The following is a 21,406-nucleotide window of genomic DNA, read 5'->3' on the forward strand; positions in this document are numbered from 1 at the left end:
GTTGGGCTGATGTGGCACTGGTTCCATTATTTATCTCAGTGTGATGTTCAGCAAGTTCTTTAATTGTGTCCCCATCTGCTAATGGGAATAATAACAGTGTGGGGTGCTGTGCTGTCTACATAGAGTGGTTGTAAGGATTGAGTGAGATCTCGGTAGAGAGCTTTAATGCAATTCCTGGCACATTGTAAGTACTGAGATGTTATATTATTATATGTTAAATAATATTATAATTTATTTATTATGATGATTGTTGATTGTTATAAAACAGAGACACAGAATCCTTTCAGAATAATTAGTGTAGGTTAGCTCACCCAGGTCAGACTTTGGAGCTCAGATTGCCTGCTTATGCTGAGTTTTGAAACCATTCCATATCTAGAAGGTTAGCCATACCTCAGGACTATGCTGCTGGTTAAGAGGGCATCAGATTGTCACCAAAAACACTCCAGAGTTCCCCTCTTGTAAACTTTGAGTCAGTAATGCCATCTTCCCCTATATGAGACAACACACTATTATAACTTACCGTGTGAATTTTGACTCAAGTATTCCTTTTTACCCAATGTAATCAGAAATAGATGAGTGATCAGTGACAGATACTGATAAAACAGTTAATTAATTTGCCATAAAAAGAACAGATGAGAAAATGCTGCTCCCTGGAAATTTCCCAATGTGGGTAGGGAATTTTTCTCTTTCAATGTTATTTAACATAATAAGCACAGATAAAGTTATATTTACAAGATTGTTTATCACAGTGCTATTATAATGGTAAAAAGTTGTAAATATAAGAGCCATCGAAAATCTAATATTCAAAGAATAGCCTCAGAGTTGGGGGAAAAGTGCACTATAGAGTTTTTTTAAGTTAGAAAAAAATGTGTTCTCTGATCCTAATTTTGTGAATATTGTGTGTGTTTATAGAAAAATATGAAATGTAACAACAAAAACATTAGCAGAGATTACCTCCGGGTATGAGATTATTATTTTAAATTTTCTTCTTCTTCTTCTTTTTTTTTTTTTTTTTTTGAGACGGAGTTTCGCTCTTGTTGCCCAGGCTGGAGTGCAATGGCGCCATCTCAGCTCACCTCAACCTCCGCCTCCCAGGTTCAAGCGATTCTCCCGCCTCAGCCTCCCACAAATTTTCTTCTTTATACTTCTTTATATTTTCTACGTTTTCACAGTGAGCATGTTTCTTTGGAACTGGAGCAAAAGTTGTTTTTTTTATTAATGGAGATTCTGTCAACTTTTTTCTTTTTGCTCTAAGGCTCTTCTGTCTGGTAGATTGTCTCATCTGAATATGTCTTAACACTCAGTCTGAATATATTGGGTTTTTTTTCCCTTTTAAATACTGACTTAGAAGTAATATGCTTCATTGATTTTGTGAGCTCATCTTTTTCATGTAATGTTCAGGACAAGCCAGACACATTTGTTGCAAGACTGATTTTGTTACTTTGAAAACCAATAACAGATAATAAGATAAAATCACCAATTAACCAAACTTTTTCTAAACCCATCACTTCCCTGTTGAAAGCAATTTTCAGCTCTTCCTGAGATTCATGTATTTAAGTCAGCTCTGAATCTTCTATAAGAAGAAATCAATATTCTTCTCTCTCTCTCTCTTATTTTATATAATTAGAATTGTACCACTAAAGGACTATTAAATGTGCAATTGAGAATCTAATACTTAAAACAAGTCTACAAAGTTAATTCAAAGCAAAGGAAAATGGATAGAGTACATAGAATAAGTTTTTCCTACTTTCTTCTCTAAGTGTAACTTTTTTTATATATACTTTAAGTTTTAGGGTACATGTGCACAACATGCAGGTTTGTTACATATGTATATATGTGCCATGTTGGTGTGCTGCACCCATTATCTCGTCATTTAACATTAGGTATATCTCCTAATGCTATCCCTCCCTCCTTCCCCCTCCCCACAACAGGCCCCGATGTGTGATGTTCCCTTTCCTGTGTCCATGTGTTCTCATTGTTCAATTCCCACCTATGAGTGAGAACATGCGGTGTTTGGTTTTCTGTCCTTGCGATAGTTTGCTGAGAATGATGGTTTCCAGCTTCATCCATGTCCCTAAAAAGAACATGAACTCATCATTTTTTATGGCTGCACAGTATTCCATGGTGTATATATGCCACATTTTCTTAATCTGGTCTATCATTGTTGGACATTTGGGTTGGTTCCAAGTCTTTGCTATTGTGAATAGTGCCACAATAAACATACGTGTACATGTGTCTTTATAGCAGCATGATTTATAATCCTCTGGGTATATACCCAGGAATGGGATGGCTGGGTCAAATGGTATTTCTAGTTCTAGATCCCTGAGGAATCGCCACACTGACTTCCACAATGGTTGAACTAGTTTACAGTCCCACCAACAGTGAAAAAGTGTTCCTATTTCTCCACATCCTCTCCAGCACCTGTTGTTTCCTGACTTTTTAATGATTGCCATTCTAACTGGTATGAAATGGTATCTCATTGTGGTTTTGATTTGCATATCTCTGATGGCCAGTGATGATGAGCATTTTTTATGTGTCTGTTGGCTGCATAAATGTCTTCTTTTGAGAAGTGTCTGTTCATATCCTTTGCCCACTTTTTGATGGGGTTGTTTCTTTTTTTCTTGTAAATTTGTTTGAGTTCATTGTAGATTCTGGATATTAGCCCTTTGTCAGATGAGTAGATTGCAAAAATTTTCTCCCATTCTGCAGGTTGCCTGTTCACTCTGATGGTAGTTTCTTTTGCTGTGCAGAAGCTCTTTAGTTTAATTAGATCCCATTTGTCAATTTTGTCTTTTGTTGCCATTGCTTTTGGTGTTTTAGACATGAAGTCCTTGCCCATGCCTATGTCCTGAATGGTATTGCCTAGGATTTCTTGTAGGGTTTTTATGGTTTTAGGTCTAACATGTAAGTCTTTAATCCATCTTGAATTAATTTTCGTATAAGGTGTAAGGAAGGGATCCAGTTTCAGTTTTCTCCATATGGGTAGCCAGTTTTCCCAGCACCATTTATTAAATAGGGAATTCTTTCCCCATTTCTTGTTTTTGTCAGGTTTGTCAAAGATCAGATAGTTGTAGCTATGCAGCATTATTTCTGAGGGCTCTGTTCTGTTCCACTGGTCTATATCTCTGTTTTGGTACCAGTACCATGCTGTTTTGGTTACTGTAGCCTTGTAGTATAGTTTGAAGTCAGGTAGTGTGATGCCTCCAGCTTTGTTCTTTTGGCTTAGGATTGACTTGGCAATGTGGGCTCTTTTTTGGTTCCATATGAACTTTAAAAGTAGTTTTTTCCAATTCTGTGAAGAAAGTTTGGTTCCATATGAACTTAAAAGTAGTTTTTTCCAATTCTGTGAAGAAAGTTATTGGTAGCTTGATGGGGATGGCTTTGAATCTATGAATTACCTTGGGCAGTATGGCCATTTTCACGATATTGATTCTTCCTATCCATGAGTATGGAATGTTCTTCCATTTGTTAGTGTCCTCTTTTATTTCATTGAGCAGTGGTTTGTAGTGCTCCTTGAAAAGGTCCTTCACATCCCTTGTAAGTTGGATTGCTAGGTATTTAATTCTCTTTGTAGCAATTGTGAATGGGAGTTCACTCATGATTTGGCTCTCTGTCTGTTATTGGTGTATAAGAATACTTGTAATTTTTGCACGTTGATTTTGTATCCTGAGACTTTGCTGAAGTTGTTTATCAGCTTAAGGAGATTTTGCTGAGATGATGGGGTTTTCTAGATATACAATCATGTCATCTGCAAACAGGGACAATTTGACTTCTTCTTTTCCTAACTGAATACCCTTTATTTCCTTCTCCTGTCTGATTACCCTGGCCAGAACTTCCAACACTATGTTGAATATGAGTGGTGAGAGAGGGCATCCCTGTCTTGTGCCAGTTTTCAAAGGGAATGCTTCCAGTTTTTGCCCATTCAGTATGATATTGGCTGTGGGTTTGTCATAGATAGCTCTTATTATTTTGAGATACGTCCCATCACTACCTAATTTATTGAGAGTTTTTAGCATGAAGGGCTGTTGAATTTTGTCAAAGGCCTTTTCTGCATCTATTGAGATAATCATGTGGTTTTTGTCATTGGTTCTGTTTATATGCTGGATTATGTTTATTGATTTGCATATGTTGAACCAGCCTTGCATCCCAGGGATGAAGCCCACTTGGTCATGGTGGATAAGCTTTTTGATGTACTGCTGGATTCAGTTTGCCAGTATTTTACTGAGGATTTTTGCATCAATGTTCATCAGGGATATTGGTCTAAAATTCTGTTTTTTTGTTGTGTCTCTGCCAGGCTTTGGTATCAGGATGATGCTGGCCTCATAAAATGAGTTAGGGAGGATTCCCTCTTTTTCTATTGATTGGAATAGTTTCAGAAGAAATGGTAACAGCTCCTCCTTGTACCTCTGGTAGAATTTGGCTGTGAATCCATCTGGTCCTGGACTTTTTTTGGTTGGTAACCTATTAATTATTTGCCTCAATTTCAGAGCCTGTTATTGGTCTATTCAGAGATTTAACTTCTTCCTCGTTTAGTCTTGGGAGGGTGTATGCGTCGAGGAATTTATCCATTTCTTCCAGATTTTCTAGTTTATTTGCGTAGAGGTGTTTGTAGTATCCTCTGATGGTAGTTTGTATTTCTGTGGGATCGGTGTGATATCCCCTTTATCATTTTTTATTGCGTCTATTTGATTCTTCTCTCTTTTCTTTTTTATTAGTCTTGCTAGCAGTCTATCAATTTTGTTGATCTTTTCAAAAAACCAGCTCCTGGATTCATTTATTTTTTGAAGGGTTTTTTGTGTCTCTATTTCCTTCAGTTCTGCTCTGATCTTAGCTATTTCTTGCCTTCTGCTACCTTTTGAATGTGTTTGCTCTTGTTTCTCTAGTTCTTTTAATTGTGATGTTAGGGTGTCAATTTTAGATCTTTCCTGCTTTCTCTTGTGGGCATTTAGTGTTATATATTTCCCTCTACACACTGCTTTAAATGTGTCCCAGAGATTCTGGTATGTTGTGTCTTTGTTCTCATTGGTTTCAAGGAACATCTTTATTTCTGCCTTCATTTCATTATGTACCCAGTAGTCATTCAGGAGCAGGTTGTTCAGTTTCCATGTAGTTGAGTGGTTTTGAGTGAGTTTCTTAATCCTGAGTTCTAGTTTGATTGCACTGTGGTCTGAGAGACAGTTTGTTATAATTTCTGTTCTTTTACATTTGCTGAGGAGAGCTTTACTTCCAAGTATGTGGTCAATTTTGGAATAGGTGTGGTGTGGTGCTGAAAAGAATGTATATTCTGTTGATTTGGGGTGGAGAGTTTTGTAGATGTCTATTAGGTCCGCTTGGTGCAGAGCTGAGTTCAGTTCCTGGATATCCTTGTTAACCTTCTGTCTCATTGATCTGTCTAATGTTGACAGTGGGGTGTTAAAGTCTCCCATTATTATTGTGTGGGAGTCTAAGTCTCTTTGTAGGTCTCTAAGGACTTGCTTTATGAATCTGGGTGCTCCTGTATTGGGTGCACATGTATTTAGAATAGTTAGCTCTTCTTGCTGAATTGATCCCTTTACCATTATGTAATGGCCTTCTTTGTCTCTTTTGATCTTTGTTGGTTTAAAGTCTGTTTTATCAGAGACTAGGATTGCAACCCCTGCCTTTTTTTGTTTTCCATTTGCTTGGTAGATCTTCTTCCATCCCTTTATATTGAGCCTATGTGTGTCTCTGCACATGAGATGGGTTTCCTGAATATAGCACACTGATGGGTCTTGACTCTTTATCCAATTTGCCAGTCTGTGTCTTTTAATTGGAGCATTTAGCCCATTTACATTTAAAGTTAATATTGTTATGTGTGAATTTGATCCTGTCATTATGATGTTAGCTGGTTATTTTGCTCGTTACTTGATGCGGTTTCTTCCTAGCCTCGATGGTCTTTACAATTTGGCATGTTTTTGCATTGGCTGGTACCGGTTGTTCCTTTCCATGTTTAGTGCTTCCTTCAGGAGCTCTTTTAGGGTAGGCCTGGTGGTGACAAAATCTGTTAGCATTTGCTTATCTGTATTTTATTTCTCCTTCACTTATGAAGCTTAGTTTGGCTGGATATGAAATTCTGGGTTGAAAATTCTTTTCTTTAAAAATGTTGAATATTGGCCCCCACTCCCTTCTGGCTTGTAGAGTTTCTGCCGAGAGATCAGCTGTTTGTCTGATGGGTTTCCCTTTGTGGGTAACCCGACCTTTCTCTCTGGCTGCCCTTAACATTTTTTCCTTCATTTCAACTTTGGTGAATCTGACCATTATGTGTCTTGGAGTTGCTCTTCTCGAGGAGTATCTTTGTGGCATTCTCTGTATTTCCTGAATCTGAATGTTGGCCTGCCTTGCTAGATTGGGGAAGTTCTCCTGGATAATATCCTGCAGAGTGTTTTCCAGCTTGGTTCCATTCTCCCCATCACTTTCAGGTACACCAATCAGACGTAGATTTGGTCTTTTCACATAGTCCCATATTTCTTGGAGGCTTTGTTCATTTCTTTTTATTCTTTTTTCTCTAAAATTCTCTTCTCGCTTGATTTCATTCATTTGATCTTCCATCACTGATACCCTTTCTTCCAGTTGATCGAATCAGCTACTGAGGCTTGTGCATTCATCACGTAGTTCTCGTGCCATAGTTTTCAGCTGGACTTCTGTGCATTGGTTATTCTAGTTAGCTATTCATCTAATCTTTTTTCAAGATTTTTAACTTCTTTGCCATGGGTTTGAACTTCCTCCTTTAGCTCAGAGTAGTTTGATTGTCTGAAGCCTTCTTCTCTCAACTCGTCAAAGTCATTCTCCATCCAGCTTTGTTCCGTTGCTGGTGAGGAGCTGCATTCCTTTGGAGGAGGAGAGGCACTGTGATTTTTAGAATTTTCAGTTTTGCTGTTCTGTTTTTTTCCCATCTTTGTGTTTTTATCTACCTTTGGTCTTTGATGATGTGACGTACAGATGGGGTTTTGATGTGGATGTCCTTTCCGTTTGTAGTTTTCCTTCTAACAGTCAGGACCCTCAGCTGCAGGTCTGTTGGAGTTTGCTGGAGGTCCACTCTGGACCCTTTTTGCCTGGGTATCAGCACCGGAGGCTGCAGAACGGTGGATATTGGTGAACCGCAAATGTTGCTGCCTGATCGTTCCTCTGGAAGTTTTGTCTCAGAGGAGTACCCGGCCGTGTGAGGTGTCAGTCTGCCCCTACTGTGGAGATGCCTCCCAGTTAGGCTACTCGGGGGTCAGGGACCCACTTGAGGAGGCAGTCTGTCTGTTCTCAGATCTCCAGCTGCGTGCTGGGAGAACCACTACTCTCTTCAAAGCTGTTAGACAGGGACATTTAAGTCCGCAGAGGTTTCTTCTGCCTTTTGTTTGGCTATGCCCTGCCCCCAGAGGTGGAGTGTACACAGGCAGGCAGGCCTCCTTGAGCTGCGGTGGACTCCACCCAGTTCGAGCTTCCCGGCTGCTTTGTTTACCTACTCAAGCCTCAGCAATGGCGGGCGCCCCTCCCCCAGCCTCGCTGCTGCCTTGCAGTTTGATCTCAGACTGCTGTGCTAACAATGAGCGAGGCTCCGTGGGCATAGGACCCTCCAAGCCAGGCGCGGGATACAATCTCCTGGTGTGCCATTTGCTCAGTTGGAAATGCAGAAATCATTTGTCTTCTGTGTCGCTCACGCTAGGAGCTGTAGACTGGAGCTGTTCCTATTTGGCTGTCTTGGCTCCACCCCCCTCTAATTTTAACTTTAAGTAACTTACAAAAAAACAGTATTACCATATATATTGGAAAAAAATCTGAACAGGCCAAAAAAAGCTGAACCAGGTTTTTGAGCATGAGAAGATTGAGATTTTGTTGCCTTGAATTTTTTGGATATCGTTTTGATCTTTTTTTTTTTTGAGACGGTGTCTTGCTCTGTTGCCCAGGTTGGAATGCAGTGGTGCCATCTCAGCTCATTGCAACCTCCGCCTCTTGGGTTCAAGTGATTCTTGTGCCTCAGTCTGCTGAGTAGCTGAGATTACAGGTGCCCACCACCCCGCCTGGCTACTTTTTGTATTTTTAGTAGAGACGGGATTTCACCACGTTGGCAAGGCTGGTCTCCAACTCCTGACATCAGTTGATCCACCCTCCTCGCCTCCCAAAGTGCTGGGATTGCAGGTGTGAGCCACCATGCCTGGCTCATTTTGATCTATTTTCAAAAGTACTGTTATATGTGCATTACAAAAAAGTTGAGCAAAACAGAACTGTGTAAGTTATACACTATTATTTGGTGTTCACTGGACAGATATGCAACATATACCTATATTTACAAAATTATTTTTTACCTCAATAGGATAATATTCCATTGTTCTCAACTTGCTTTTTTGTCCTAAATTTTTTGTGAAATAAATTCAGTTTCAGTACATATACATTTACCTCACTTGGTCTATATTTTTGCAAGAGTTTCTGTTGGATAATATCCTAGAAGTAAGATTTCTAGTACAAAGAATACACGTTTAAAATTTTGTTTTGCCTCTCAAGAAAGCTTGTGCCCATTTCACCACCCCTCACATGGAATGGGAATGAAAGATAAAGTTTCTGAAACATAGGTACATGGAGATTCTGCCGGGTTTTAATAAGATATAATTTAAAATCACGATCAGAAGGTTGCTCAGCTGGCTTGGGGAGGAGATGCCTTCTAAAGTCAGAATCCTGTAAGGTATTCCTGCCTAACTCTTCAACTCCATTCTCTACCCAGAAGAGAAAAAAGGTGTGTGTTTGTGTGTGTGTGTGTGTGTGTGTGTGTGTGTGTGTGTGTGTAGAAATATGTCTCCTCTGCAAAGGATCCCTCAAAATGCTGAGTGTAACAGAGGGCAGATTTTTGGAGTCAGAGCTGCAATTAAATTTCAGCCCTGTCTCTCAATAGCAGCTTGTCTTTAAGCAAAATGTTTAACATTTCTGACCTGTGTTTTATTGTCTATAGCAAGGGGATAATCACACCACCTTACAGGGTTCACTGTGAGAATTAAATGTGTTACTTAACACAAAAGGCTAATAAATGGTGAGGACTAAGAGCTCAATTAATGGCTTCCATTGAGACATCAGAAAGGGTGATTATGACCAAGCTACGGGCACCTTGGAGGGTAAAGTTTTGCCCACTTTTGCAGAAAAATATGAGACAATCACTAACAGTCTAGTTAAGATATGCTATGTGGGCCAGGCATGGTGGCTCACACCTGTAATCCTAGCACTTTGGGAGGCCGAGGCAGGTGGATCACCTGAGGGCAGGAGTTCAAGACCAGCCTGGCCAACATGGCGAAACCCTGTGTCTACTAAAAAATACAAATATTAGCTGGGCATGGTGACACACGCCTGTAATCCCAGCTACTTGGGAGGCTGAGGCTGGAGAATCGCTTGAACCCGGGAGGCGGCGGTTCTTGCCACTGCACTCCAGCCTGGGTGACATAGCAAGACTTCGTCTCAAAAAAAAAAAAGGTATGCTATGTAACACTACACCTTTCCCACCTACATCCAGGAACCCTCTTTGATTTTAACCATAACAATTTTATCACCTTCTCATATGCATCATTACTCATTTACTATGCTTATTGTTTATGTCCTTTCCTAGGGTGTTCCATATGAACAAAACTTTATTCTTGTTCACTAAATTTCAACATCAGGGTAGCTGAAAACAAAGCCTGGCACATAGTAGGCACTCTTTTTTTTTAAATTTTATTATTATTATACTTTAAGTTTTAGGGGTACATGTGCACAACGTGCAGGTTTGTTACATATGTATACATGTGCCATGTTGGTGTGCTGCACCCATTAACTCGTCATTTAGCATTAGGTGTATCTCCTAATGCTATCCCTCCCCCCTCCCCCCACCCCACAACAGTCCCCGGTGTGTTCTCATTGTTCATTTCCCACCTATGAGTGAGAACATGTGGTGTTTGGTTTTTTGTCCTTGCGATAGTTTGCTGAGAATGATGGTTTCCAGCTTCATCCATGTCCCTAATCCTGTAGCTGGGATTACAGGCACCCACTGCCGTGCCTGGCTAATTTTTTGTATTTTTAGTAGAGACAGGGTTTCATCATGTTTGCCAGGCTGGCTTTGAACTCCTGGCCTCAAGTGATCCGCCAGCCTCAGCCTCCCAAAGTGCTGGAATTACAAGAGTGAGCCACTGTGCCCGACTTAGAATGACTATTAACTGAAGAATATGGGACTGAGAGCAAACAATGAGGTGGATAATTTTATTCACCAGAAACTTTCTAAAAAGAGAAGAGCCACAGTGTCCAGTGGGTTTTATGAACTTTGCTTCATGGATGATGAGGAAGGACCAGGGGTCCTAGAGCTACTCGGTTTTTAATCCATCTTCCAGTGGCCCATGTTGTTAGAGAGCAAGGCCCAGAGGTGAGTTACAGCTGAGCACTAGGGCAATGTGTCCTATGAAGAGGAAAGAGGACATAATAGGGAGAGCTCAGCAAGGATGAGGGAAAGTGGGAAGTGTTTTTAACAGCTGCTAAAAGTATGGAACTTAGAAGACAAAGAATTATGCCCCAAGAAGACTTCTGGGATGTTTTTTGTGGTACACGATATGAAATCCCTGGGTATTCCAGCTTTAAGGAAACTTACATGAAAGGTTGACATTGTTTCAAAGCTTCTAGCATTCAATTTGTGTTTCTTTGAGTGTGATGTCATGCTTATACTGAGATACATGCTTATACTGGGACAGCCAGATTTATTAGGGTTACACTGACCAGGTTTCTTTTTATTCTTTAATTTATTTGGGCCTCTCTTATTGCTGTTTCCCATCAGTCACTAGACTTGTTATTCATTGTAACAGCATGTGATTCATATCTCAAGATGTATTGCAGTTTCCCATATGACATCTTATCTTACATTATTTGCATATTGTATTACATTATCTCTTCTCTTATATATTAGAGAAGTGACTGGAGTTATTTTTATTTCCTCTGCAGAGTGCTATAGTTTGAGATCATGTCTTAGAGTTGGTTACTTCTGAGAAGAGTTCTTATATTTGGCTAATTCCACTGTACATATATTATCAGTATCTAGAAATTTCAGTTGACCTCTTTCATCAAGCCACATTCTGATTCAATTTTCAGGAAACTTAGTCAGTTTCTAAACTATTCAGAAAGCTGGAGGGGGAGGCCATCTAGGGTAGATTTAAGCATCAACCTGATTTTAATGTTTTTTTTAATATGAGCTTAGATAGAACCAAATATAATTTAGTAGTCTCCATTTTTTGCTACAGAAGATTTTTGGTAATTTGGTCCAAAAGATGTATTAAAATGCTTAGAGTCAACCAGGACCAACCTGGTTTCCATTTTTCTGTCCCATGTCCTCATTGGTTTAGTAATTTGGCCAGAGAGCATGGCCTGATTTTTTTATCAGAAGATATAGTCACCATACTCATGGAGGAAGGAATCAGGGACTGTGGGTTACCTGGTATAGAAGGACATAGTGAAGGAAAAGATAGAGAGGTTTGGAGTTTAAAGGATAAGGGATGTCGTTTTTGTTAGTTTTTAAGGAAAAAGGAAACTGAACATTTGGGTATGCAAAGAAGTCCGTAGAAAGTGAGGGATTAAAGGTGGAGATAACCACTGAAGCAAGTTCTGGTGGAGACAAAGGTAGATTTAATCACAAACCTGGGTGGGCCTTGGAGAGGAGGAAACACATGCCATTCTCAGGGAAGCAGAAGATGGAAGAAATATAAGGCATCTAAATTGAAGGAGTTTCTGACATGACCTACACTGTCTCAGCATAGTTAAGAAACAGTGGAATGACTGTGAGGAAAGCAAACGCAGGTTTGGGAATGTGAGAAGAATAGAAAAGAGGATAGTGAGTTGTTTAGGAAAAAATAAATAAGTTTGTGTCAACTTTGAGCCACCCTGAGGGCCTAGCTGAAGTTAGATAATAGGAATTAGCACCCGCCCCATCACTAAGTAGCATAATTGTCAGTGTCATCATACAGCAGCCCAGAAGCCAAGGAATGGATGGTTTGAGTCTGCCCAGCACTGGGGATTGGGACGTGCCTGTGATGGAAAGTCAAGCTGTCTTCTTAGGGAATCTCTGGCTAGTGAGTGCCATCTAAAATGCTTATCGTGGCACCAGACAAAGGCCAAGGAACTAGAAGTTTGCTGAGGACAGAGAAATTTTGTTAGAATAAAAGGGAAGAAAGAAGTCAAATTCAGGGATGATGACTTCAGAGTTTAATAATACAGACATGAAGCAGTTTGGAGTGATAATTCCAAAGTTTTCTGCAATGGAGATTTAGAAAAGAGTCAGAGAATACTGAGGTCTGAATGTGAAGGAAGTCATCCTTACGAACTTTGCTGTTACCCAGTGTCCAGGCTGGATGACAGGTATTTCCAGGAAGAGAATGAGTAACATGAATATGTGACATTTCCCCAACTCAGGTGACCACAAAACTGTTTTTCTTGTAAATGCCAGTATTCCAGAGATCATTCTTTGGAAAACTCTGTTCTAGGGCTCATCAGAGACTTTCCGTTTGTTGAATGAATGAGTTACAGGTAAGAAGTTAAGAGGCAGCCTGGGACATTGTCAAAATAAAGAGAAGGCAAGTATGTGGCTCTAATTACAGAAATCATTTTGAGCCTAGGCATCCCCTACTCTGGTACTTCCATCTCATGAACTGCCACCTTCTCTCCTGCATCCCTCTGTCACCTTCTTGCTACCAGTTGTGGGCCAGGCAGTTAAGATTTATTTATTTAGATACATCTCCTTATTACCTGTTCCTTTCTTATGTTTGTAGATGGTTCTGTTCTTGCAAACTCCCAAATAGATATCAGTGAAATCAAAGTCACTCTTTGGGGGTGACGGGTTGGCAGAGAATACCATGACATTTTGAAACCTTTTGTCCAGAGAGTCCTTGGGTCCCCAGGTGTCCTGCCCATTTACACATAATATGCATATACATATTCTTCACCCCACAGCCTTCTTTCCTCTTCCATTTAAGTTGGCTATGCTTATACCCACCCTCATTTCATGTCATTCTGATGGTAGTTAGCAAAGGAGGATAAGGAAGCAAATGGTATTTTACAAAGTATCATAGTAAACTGGTTGGGGAATTATGTGCTAGATTAATGCTGCTGCTGAAAATGGAAAACCAACCCTACCACCACCACCACCGCCACTCCACCCCCACCTCATTAGGTGACTAGAAGACAGATAGGACAGATATCAGAAAGGTCTTTGTAAAAAGAAAAATAATACAGAACTCTTCACTAAGCAGAGGATTTGGTTAAAGAACATACAAGATTTGGAATGGCTCTCAAGTAAATATCTGTTGCAGGGGACACCAGATTTGATGTAACCACGACTTCTGTTGCTTTGTTTTAGAACGCCAGCCAGGCCCCTCTGTGGCCAATTCCAATGCCCTCCCTTCAAGTTCAGCTGGGATCAGCAAGGAGCTGATCGATCTGCAGCCTCTCATCCAGTTCCCAGAGGAAGTCGCCAGCATCCTGATGGAGCAAGAGCAGACTATTTACCGCAGGGTCTTGCCAGTTGACTACCTTTGCTTCTTAACACGGGACTTGGGCACTCCTGAATGCCAGAGCTCCTTGCCCTGCCTCAAAGCATCCATCTCAGCGTCAATTCTTACCACTCAGAATGGAGAGCACAATGCCCTTGAAGATCTGGTGATGAGGTTTAATGAGGTAAGAAGCCACTTTTTGATGTCTTGGTATTTGACTCACCCATAAGTGATTTTCAAGCATACCTCCCCTTCTAGGTTTGTCTGTTCCTGATGTGTTCATTTCACTCTGTCTTGCCACTTCCATGATGGCTGTTTTTCTTTCCAGGCAAAGAGACAGACATCACATTGCAATCCTTCCTCTCACTGTACCCCAACTTGCCCTTAAGCCTAATTGATCTCAACTCCATTCTATTGCATTACCCAGTCCACCAATCCTAGTCCCTTTGGGCACCCAGAATGCCAATCTCCAACCCCTTCCTCTCCCCTACCAACCCCTCATTCCCAAAGGTGCTTTTAAAACCACATGTCTCAATTTTGAGTTTTGACAGCATGATCCCTGACCACATTCGTATAACCAACCCCCTGACCCCCTTCCATTATTAGGACTCCCTCAGCAGAAACACCTAGGTCACCAGAGAAGGCAGGAAACATGGGGCAATTCATTGAGGGGCAGTGAATCACCTCGGTTCTCTCTCTGCATCCCCTGAAGATCCTCAGCCCCACAATGTCAATCCAAAGCCTCTGAGACCACATTGGAAGCCAGTTCTGAAGAAGACAGGTGTGACTGGAGTCTGGGAATACTTAGGACAAAGCCATTGCGTGGGGGTCTAGGGACTCACTGGGAGATCAAGAGCCACTGGCTGACATCCCTGTGGCCCTGGAATAGGGAGGAGCATCAGGAAAGAGCAGGGAGTCTCCATGCAGTACTGGGGTTGGGCGGACTGCACTCTTGGGCTTAAAAGGCACTTTCTCTTAGTAATGTAACCCACACCCAGAGTTTTCTATTCTACATTTTATGTTTTAGACTTAATTTCTTTTGTTTTGTGTATTCAATCACAAAATTTTAATCGGTATGTTTGTTGGTTGTTAGTTGGCTGAACACAGAGTAGTTGCCTCTTTTGGTCATTTAGTAAACTCTACCTAAATGCTAACAGGATATTCCTATTCTGAGTCATATATATCTCTGATTGTCTGAGGATCTGTCATCCTGTGTTACATAAACACTTTCTGGCAAGGTGTGGTGGCTCATGCCTGTAATCCCAGTGCTTTAGGAGGGTGAGACAGGAGGATCGCTTGAGGCCAGGAGTTCAAGACCGGACTGGGCAAAATAGCAAGACCTTGTCAGTACAAATTTAAAAATTAGCTGGGCATGGTGGTGCACACCTGCAGTCCCAGCTACTGTGGAGGCTGAGACCCTCCAAGGATCCCTTAGCCCAGAAGTTTAGAGGCTTCAGTGAGCTAGGATCACGTCATTATACTCCAGCCTGGGTGACAGAGCGAGACACCATCTTTAGAAAAAAACACAAAACACTTTCTAACTGTAGCTCACTTTGCAGCCTCCATAGCTTGCCAAGCAAAATCCTGATGATTGTTGTAAATGTCAGTGACCATGATAAGGCCCATGAATACAGCAAGTGTTAGAGGCTGAGCTCAAGCAGTTCTGTATCCAGACATGTCCTGAACACCAGTCTATCTGGCACTGTTGTGCTAACCATTTTATATATACCACTTACTTGCTCCTTACAACAACCTTGGGAGACAGATACTGTCATTAGCCCTATCTTATCAATGAGAAACTGAAGTATGTGGAGATGAAGTTATTTTCCCAAGATTACACAAGTGGTAGGTGGCGATTTTGGTTTAAGCCCACAAAGTCAGGTCCTGGGCTTTGAATAACTATAGGATGCTGCTTCCCACCTGCAGCAGGATTGCATTGGGGGGTGGTGCCTGCTAAAACTGCAGATTCCTGGTCCCACCCCCAAACTGAGTAAGACAGAATCTCTGGGAGTCCACATGAGAGCTTGCAAATGTCACTGCCCCAAAGTTGTTTTTAAAAATAAATCTCCTGATGTTCTTGATTTTCCTTACTGATAAAAATGGGATGGAAAAATGAAAGTTCCAGTAAACTGAGTGATTTTATTAGTGGATTTCACTGTATTTCATGAATTATTTTAAACTTCCAGATCTACCCACTCTCACATCCTTAGGACCCTATCTTGTCTTTATTTTTAAATTTCGACCTGAACTTAAAAGTGAATTGCCAAAACTTTTAAAATCTAATTTTAAATTAAACTTGGATTTCTTCCATTCACTTCCATAACCTTGGGAATCAAAGACGAATCAGTGATTTCACTAATTCAGAGTTAGTGATCATATGACCTACAGCTGGGTAGAGGCAGGCTTTGGACTATCTCTGAAAATAGTTTAGCTAAGCAACTTCAGAACGTAAACAAGATTTCTGGGAAAACACTTAAACTACTTAAGAGAACAGTCTGTTTCAAGTATTCTCAAGCATCTATTTTCATACAAATTATGGGTATGCTGATTAAAAATCAGTCTTACATAGTCAGATCCCAAATGATCTCTACTGGACACGACTGGAATAGCTAAATTCTAGTTCTTTTGTATACCTTAAAGTAGAAAAGTTCCATTACATCAAAAGAGAATTTTCAAATTCAGATTTTTCACCTATTTTGAGTGACCTTGCCTTGAAATTAGCATGGCTTTACATACTGTAAAGAAAAGGAAGAAATGGAGTTTGCATTTATTTAATAGATGCTCTGGACTGGACATTTTCACATTTCTTAAAATCTCATTCAGTTCTTATGACAGTTGTCATCAACCCTGTCTTGCAGATGAGGAAAGTGAAGCTTAGGCAACAAAATAAATAATGACAGTGTTGGATTATGGCCCATAGAGTAAAATAAATATTTTTTAATCCATACCGATATAAATACATCAGTGTGGTGGGGTTGGGGAATAGGGACAGCACTTACTTATAGAAAAATTTCAATTAATAAATGTAGAAAGAATGAGAAAAATAGAAAATCATCATTAGAATACTACAGTAATAACTGTTGCAGGCAAGAACTACTGATGAATTCTAAAATTATTGGGCAAAAGTAAGTTTGATGAGAAATAGGACATTTGCAAATAGTCTCAAAGCATCTCTCCACAAGATATTTATTAATACAAAGGGGAAAATAGAACAGTGGAGAAACCCGGTAGACACTGGCTTGACCAAGTGATCAAGGCTAACATGATTAGTAATGAGACATATCAACATATGCCTCCTGATATGATGCCCTGAGAAAGGCAGGACTTCATCTCTATAGTGTTCTTGCCAAAAACACACCACATAAATCTAGCAATGAAAAAAAAATCAGGCAACTCTAAATTGAAGGACATTCTACTCTTCAAAAGCATCAAGGTCATAAAAGGTAAGAAAAAATTGAGGAACTGTTAAAGGCTAGAGGAGACCAGGAGACATACGACTAAATGCAGTGTGGGATCCTAGTGGATCATGGACTAGAAAAAGACATTAATGGAAAAACTGGAGAAACTCTGAGGCTCATAGTTTAGTTAGTATGATTGTATCAATGTTAATTTCCTGGTTTTGACAATTGTGCTATGATTATGAAAGATGCTAACATTAGAGGAAGCTGAGTGAAGGGTGTACAAGAACTCTCTGTACTGTCTTTTGCAACTTTTCTGTAAATCTAAAATTACTTCAAAATAAAAAAAAATTGTAAGCAGTGAGCTCAGAGAGATTGAGTCACTTGTCTGAGTAGCTGAGTGGATATCAGAATCCAGATCTTTCTTCAAAGTCTATCTCTTCTCACCCAGCTGCTTCTCTCTTGTTAAATTATCAGGTTCAAGTCTATAGTAAAACCTGACTTGCTAATTGAGAATTTAATTAGCCTTGGGTCTCCTTTCCCTCTTCCCTCCCTCTCTTTCTATTTCTTTTCACAATCTCCTGTGTGTCTATCTTTTTTCTACTTCTCTTTCTGATTTTTATCCAGTTTCCCATTATCTAGGTTCCTGCCATCACTCCCTCATTCATTCATTCATTCACTCAAGAGATTTATTTATTTCAATTTTTTAGTTTTAATTTTTGTGGGTACATAGTAGGTGTATATATTTATGAGATAGAGAGGATATTTTGGTACAGGCATACAATGTGTTATTACATCAGAGTAAATAGGGTATCCATCATCTCAAGCACTGATCCGTTGTATTAAAAACAATCCAATTACATTCCTTTTGTTATTTTTAAATGTACAATTAAATTATTATTGACTATATCACTCTTTTGTGCTATCAAATACTAGATCTTACATTTTTTTCTAACTATTGTATGTACCCATTAACTGTCCCCACTTCCTCCTTCACTCCCCTCTACTACCTTTCTCACCCTGTAGTAACCATCCTTCTACTTTCTGTCTCCATGAGTTCAATTGTTTTAATTTTTAGCTCCCACAAATAAGTGAGAACACACAGAGGTTATCTTTCTGTGCCTCACTTATTTCACTTAACATAATGACCTTCAATTCAATTCATGTTGTTGCAAATTACAAGATCTTATTCTTTTTTATGGCTGAATTATATATATGTGCTACATTTTCTTATCTATTCATCTTGTTGATGGACACTTAGGTTGCTTCCAAATCTTGGCTATTGTGAATAGTGCTGAAATAAACATGGGAGTGCAGATATCTCTTCGATAGATTGGTTTTCTTTCTTTGGGGTATATACCTAGAAGTGGGATTGCGAGATCACTGAAGACATACTTATTGACTGGGCATAGCAGCTCATACCTATAATCCTAGCAATTTGGGAGCCTGAGGCAGGCAGATGGCCTGAGCCCAGGAGTTTGAGACCAGCCTGGGGAACATAGCAAAACCTCATCTCCACAAAAAGTACAAAAAATTAGCCAGGCATGGTGGTGCATGCCTGTGGTCTCAGCTACTTGGGAGGCTGAGGTGGGAGGATTGCCTGATCCTGGGAGTTCGAGGCTGCAGTGAGCCAAGATCGTACTACTGCACTTCAGCCTGAGCGACAGAGTGAGTCCCTGTCTCAAAAAACAGACACATTGAGCACCTACTGTTCTCTCGTCTTCTCTTTTTTTCCATTGGCATGTCAAACATATTTTTTAAAAATAAGAAATTAGCAGTATATGGTGAAAATTGATGTTATAAGCCCATACTTTGATTCTGCCAAAATTGGATACACAAAATAAATGCACTTTCCTCAGTGGAAAGATGTATATTCCTTGGAATGTTATAGTATCTTAAAGACAAGAAAGAGAATATTAGCTCCATTGCCGGTGCTAGTCACTTGGGGTGGGGGTAAGTGAATGCATTTACTCGTGCATCCATTCAGTTAATCCAGGACTTCTTAGAAGCAGTGTACTGTGGTAGATATGCACTAAGGAAAGTAAATAGCAGTCTGCCAGAAGCTATGAGACATGGACACAAATATCTACCAAAAAAGGCAGAAAGTAAGTGCAGTGAGAGTGGCACCAACAGAGAAGGCTGGGGTGTCCAGGTGGGTGACAAGAGCTCATTCTGCTGAGCCCTGGAGTCTGGGGCTGGGTCTTGAGAGATGGGAGGAATAGAGGGGGAAGTTCATAGAAATGGAAGGCAGTCCAGACAAGAAGACAATCAGACAGTTTTTGTCATGAGCAAGACTCATGGTTTAGGGAGGCAGCTTGTTCCAGATTGCCCCCAGAACCACGCTTATGAGCTAGAAGTTTCTATATTCTAACAACTCTCTACACAATGACTTAACTGTAATGTGAGAAAAAGGAAGAAAATTCCTAATACTTTTTGGGCAGTTTTGCATAATGTTTATTCTTAGGAAAGCATGGTTAAAATGCAACTCAAAGTACGACCATGAAATTACTGAAAAGGTTCAGCTTACATTAATGAAGGCCTGGAGATAAATCATTTAAAATCAGTTTGGATTGTGGCTTGGAAGCAGTGTTTCCTCCCCATTCCCCCTTCTCATGCCCTATTAGACTGTGATGCACACACTAGAGAAACTTCTTAAAGGCAGTCTCTCTTTATCCTTGAAAAGAAACAGAAGCACAAGGAGGGGTCAGTCCTCAGGCAGAGCTAGTCAAGATTTGTGTTGAACATAGGCTTCATCCTGCTTTGCTTAGTTTGAGAGACAGATCTTCCCGAACTTTCTTAATCTGGACACCTCTCTGTAGTCATATTCCTGATCTGAAGCTCTTAGAAGCCAGTGTTCTTTCTCTCTCCTTTCAGGTGGAGCAGGCTCACTTCTTGACCACCCACGAAATCTCTCACTTTGACAGTCTCAAATCATATTGTTCTTTTTTCCTATCCTTCATCTTCCTGCATCTAGCTTATACCTCTAGCCCACATTCCTTATGATCTTACTTTTAAAAAATTCCTCCTAAAATAAATTCCCAAGCCCTTTATCTTTTCTAGAGGAAATGCAGAGGCATTTTTATAGACAATTTTACCAAAAAGATTACATACTTTAGTGCATGCAGGTGAGAAGAGAGGAGAGGCAAATCGAGATTGCAGGACATCCTTCCTCCCTTCACTCCCTCTCCCCTCTTTCCTGAGAAGCACCTTGGTGGAACGTGGAGTGAGGGGGAGGATCTTGGCATCACAGTTCTGAGTTGCTAGTTCTCAAACCTCATGTCTTCTTAATATGGCCTTTGCTCTTGTTGTGTTGTTCACCAATGATGATTTTGGGGGTTGGAACCCTTCATTGCATCTACAGCTGGTCCTTGGGATCGATCACACAAGCAAATTTTTGACTCAATAACCTGTCACCACCCACACCACTTCCAGGCACTCTTTTGTGTAACAGACAGTTGATATCTCTGGCTGGAAAGTGATTTTCAAGGGGCCATAAGCAGGTTCACTTTTTTCTATGTCCTAAGAGGGCAGTTTTTGCTTGTTGGGTGGTTCTTGGCAACACCATTCAGCAGGGCTACTCTTTCAGACCAGCTGGTCTGAGGGCAGGTCATGAGTCCTAGATTGAGACCCCCAGTTCTATTGAGACCCCAGCAGCTTCTACAAGGCCTCCACATGGCTCTGCCCTGGGTGTCTTTTCCCCTCCCCAGTTCTGTGTGGTCAACCTGAGCATTCATCAGCTAGCTTCCCTGAGCCATGCAATCTTGGGCAGCCCAAAGTGACAATCAGTTGTTGCTTGTTCCTTCTGTCCGGTAGGTTTCACCAGATGTCAGTTCAACAGTTTAAAGGCCATCCTCTCTGTAAAGAATGCCAAGGTGCAGCTTAACTTCCTGGTAAAGAGTAGTAAGAATAAATAAACCATCTGGTCAAAGAAGAGCCATTTGAGCTTTCAGCCAGAATTCGTTATATACTTCATAGCAATGATGATCGCTTTGGCAGATTCCAGCATCTAAAAGCCTGTCTGGTCATAGCTATGGAAAGACCATTTCAGCACAGTAAGCAGAAAGCATAGCATGTTATAATGATGTGAGGCAGTGTCATGTCCAAATAGGTTCTTTCACTTGAAATGTTTTAGAAAAAATATTGGTTTTTGAATTTGTATATTGAACCATGTTTAGAAACGTCTCAATCAAAGTTTTCCCCCTCTTTTATAAAAGCAGACAGCAGAGCAAATCATCTGTTCAGGGCTGCTTTACAAACTTCCTTCCTCAAATCTGAACACTCACAGGATAAATTGCTGACAAAACCCCCTCGGGGTAAGGGAAATTTCAGCTCACTTTGGAAAATCAAATTTTTCCTTGACAAAGCACATCTCCCCTCTCAGAGCAGATATTGTATTCTTTCCCTGGAACATTTCACAGCACATTCCAGGAGTAACAGGTATTTTACTCCAGACATTTCTCAACTAAAAAAAATACAGTAGGCAAATAAACTACAGAAACTCAGCTGTGCAGGGCGGCATCC

General features: G+C 40.4%; 1 protein-coding gene across 5 annotated transcripts in view; it reads left to right on the top strand.

The window, feature by feature from the left end:
- PLCE1 (phospholipase C epsilon 1) overlaps nt 1-21,406 on the top strand; it is a 334,371-nt gene that overhangs the window by 159,936 nt on the left and 153,029 nt on the right. For all 5 annotated transcript variants that reach the window (XM_063710326.1, XM_055352517.2, XM_063710327.1 and 2 more), the window contains one exon: nt 13,355-13,671. In XM_063710326.1, coding sequence (XP_063566396.1) covers nt 13,355-13,671 — 317 coding nt within the window. The remainder of the gene's footprint in view (nt 1-13,354; nt 13,672-21,406) is intronic.

The sequence above is a fragment of the Gorilla gorilla genome, chromosome 8 (assembly GCF_029281585.2).
Source record: "Gorilla gorilla gorilla isolate KB3781 chromosome 8, NHGRI_mGorGor1-v2.1_pri, whole genome shotgun sequence".
Lineage (NCBI taxonomy): Eukaryota > Metazoa > Chordata > Mammalia > Primates > Hominidae > Gorilla > Gorilla gorilla.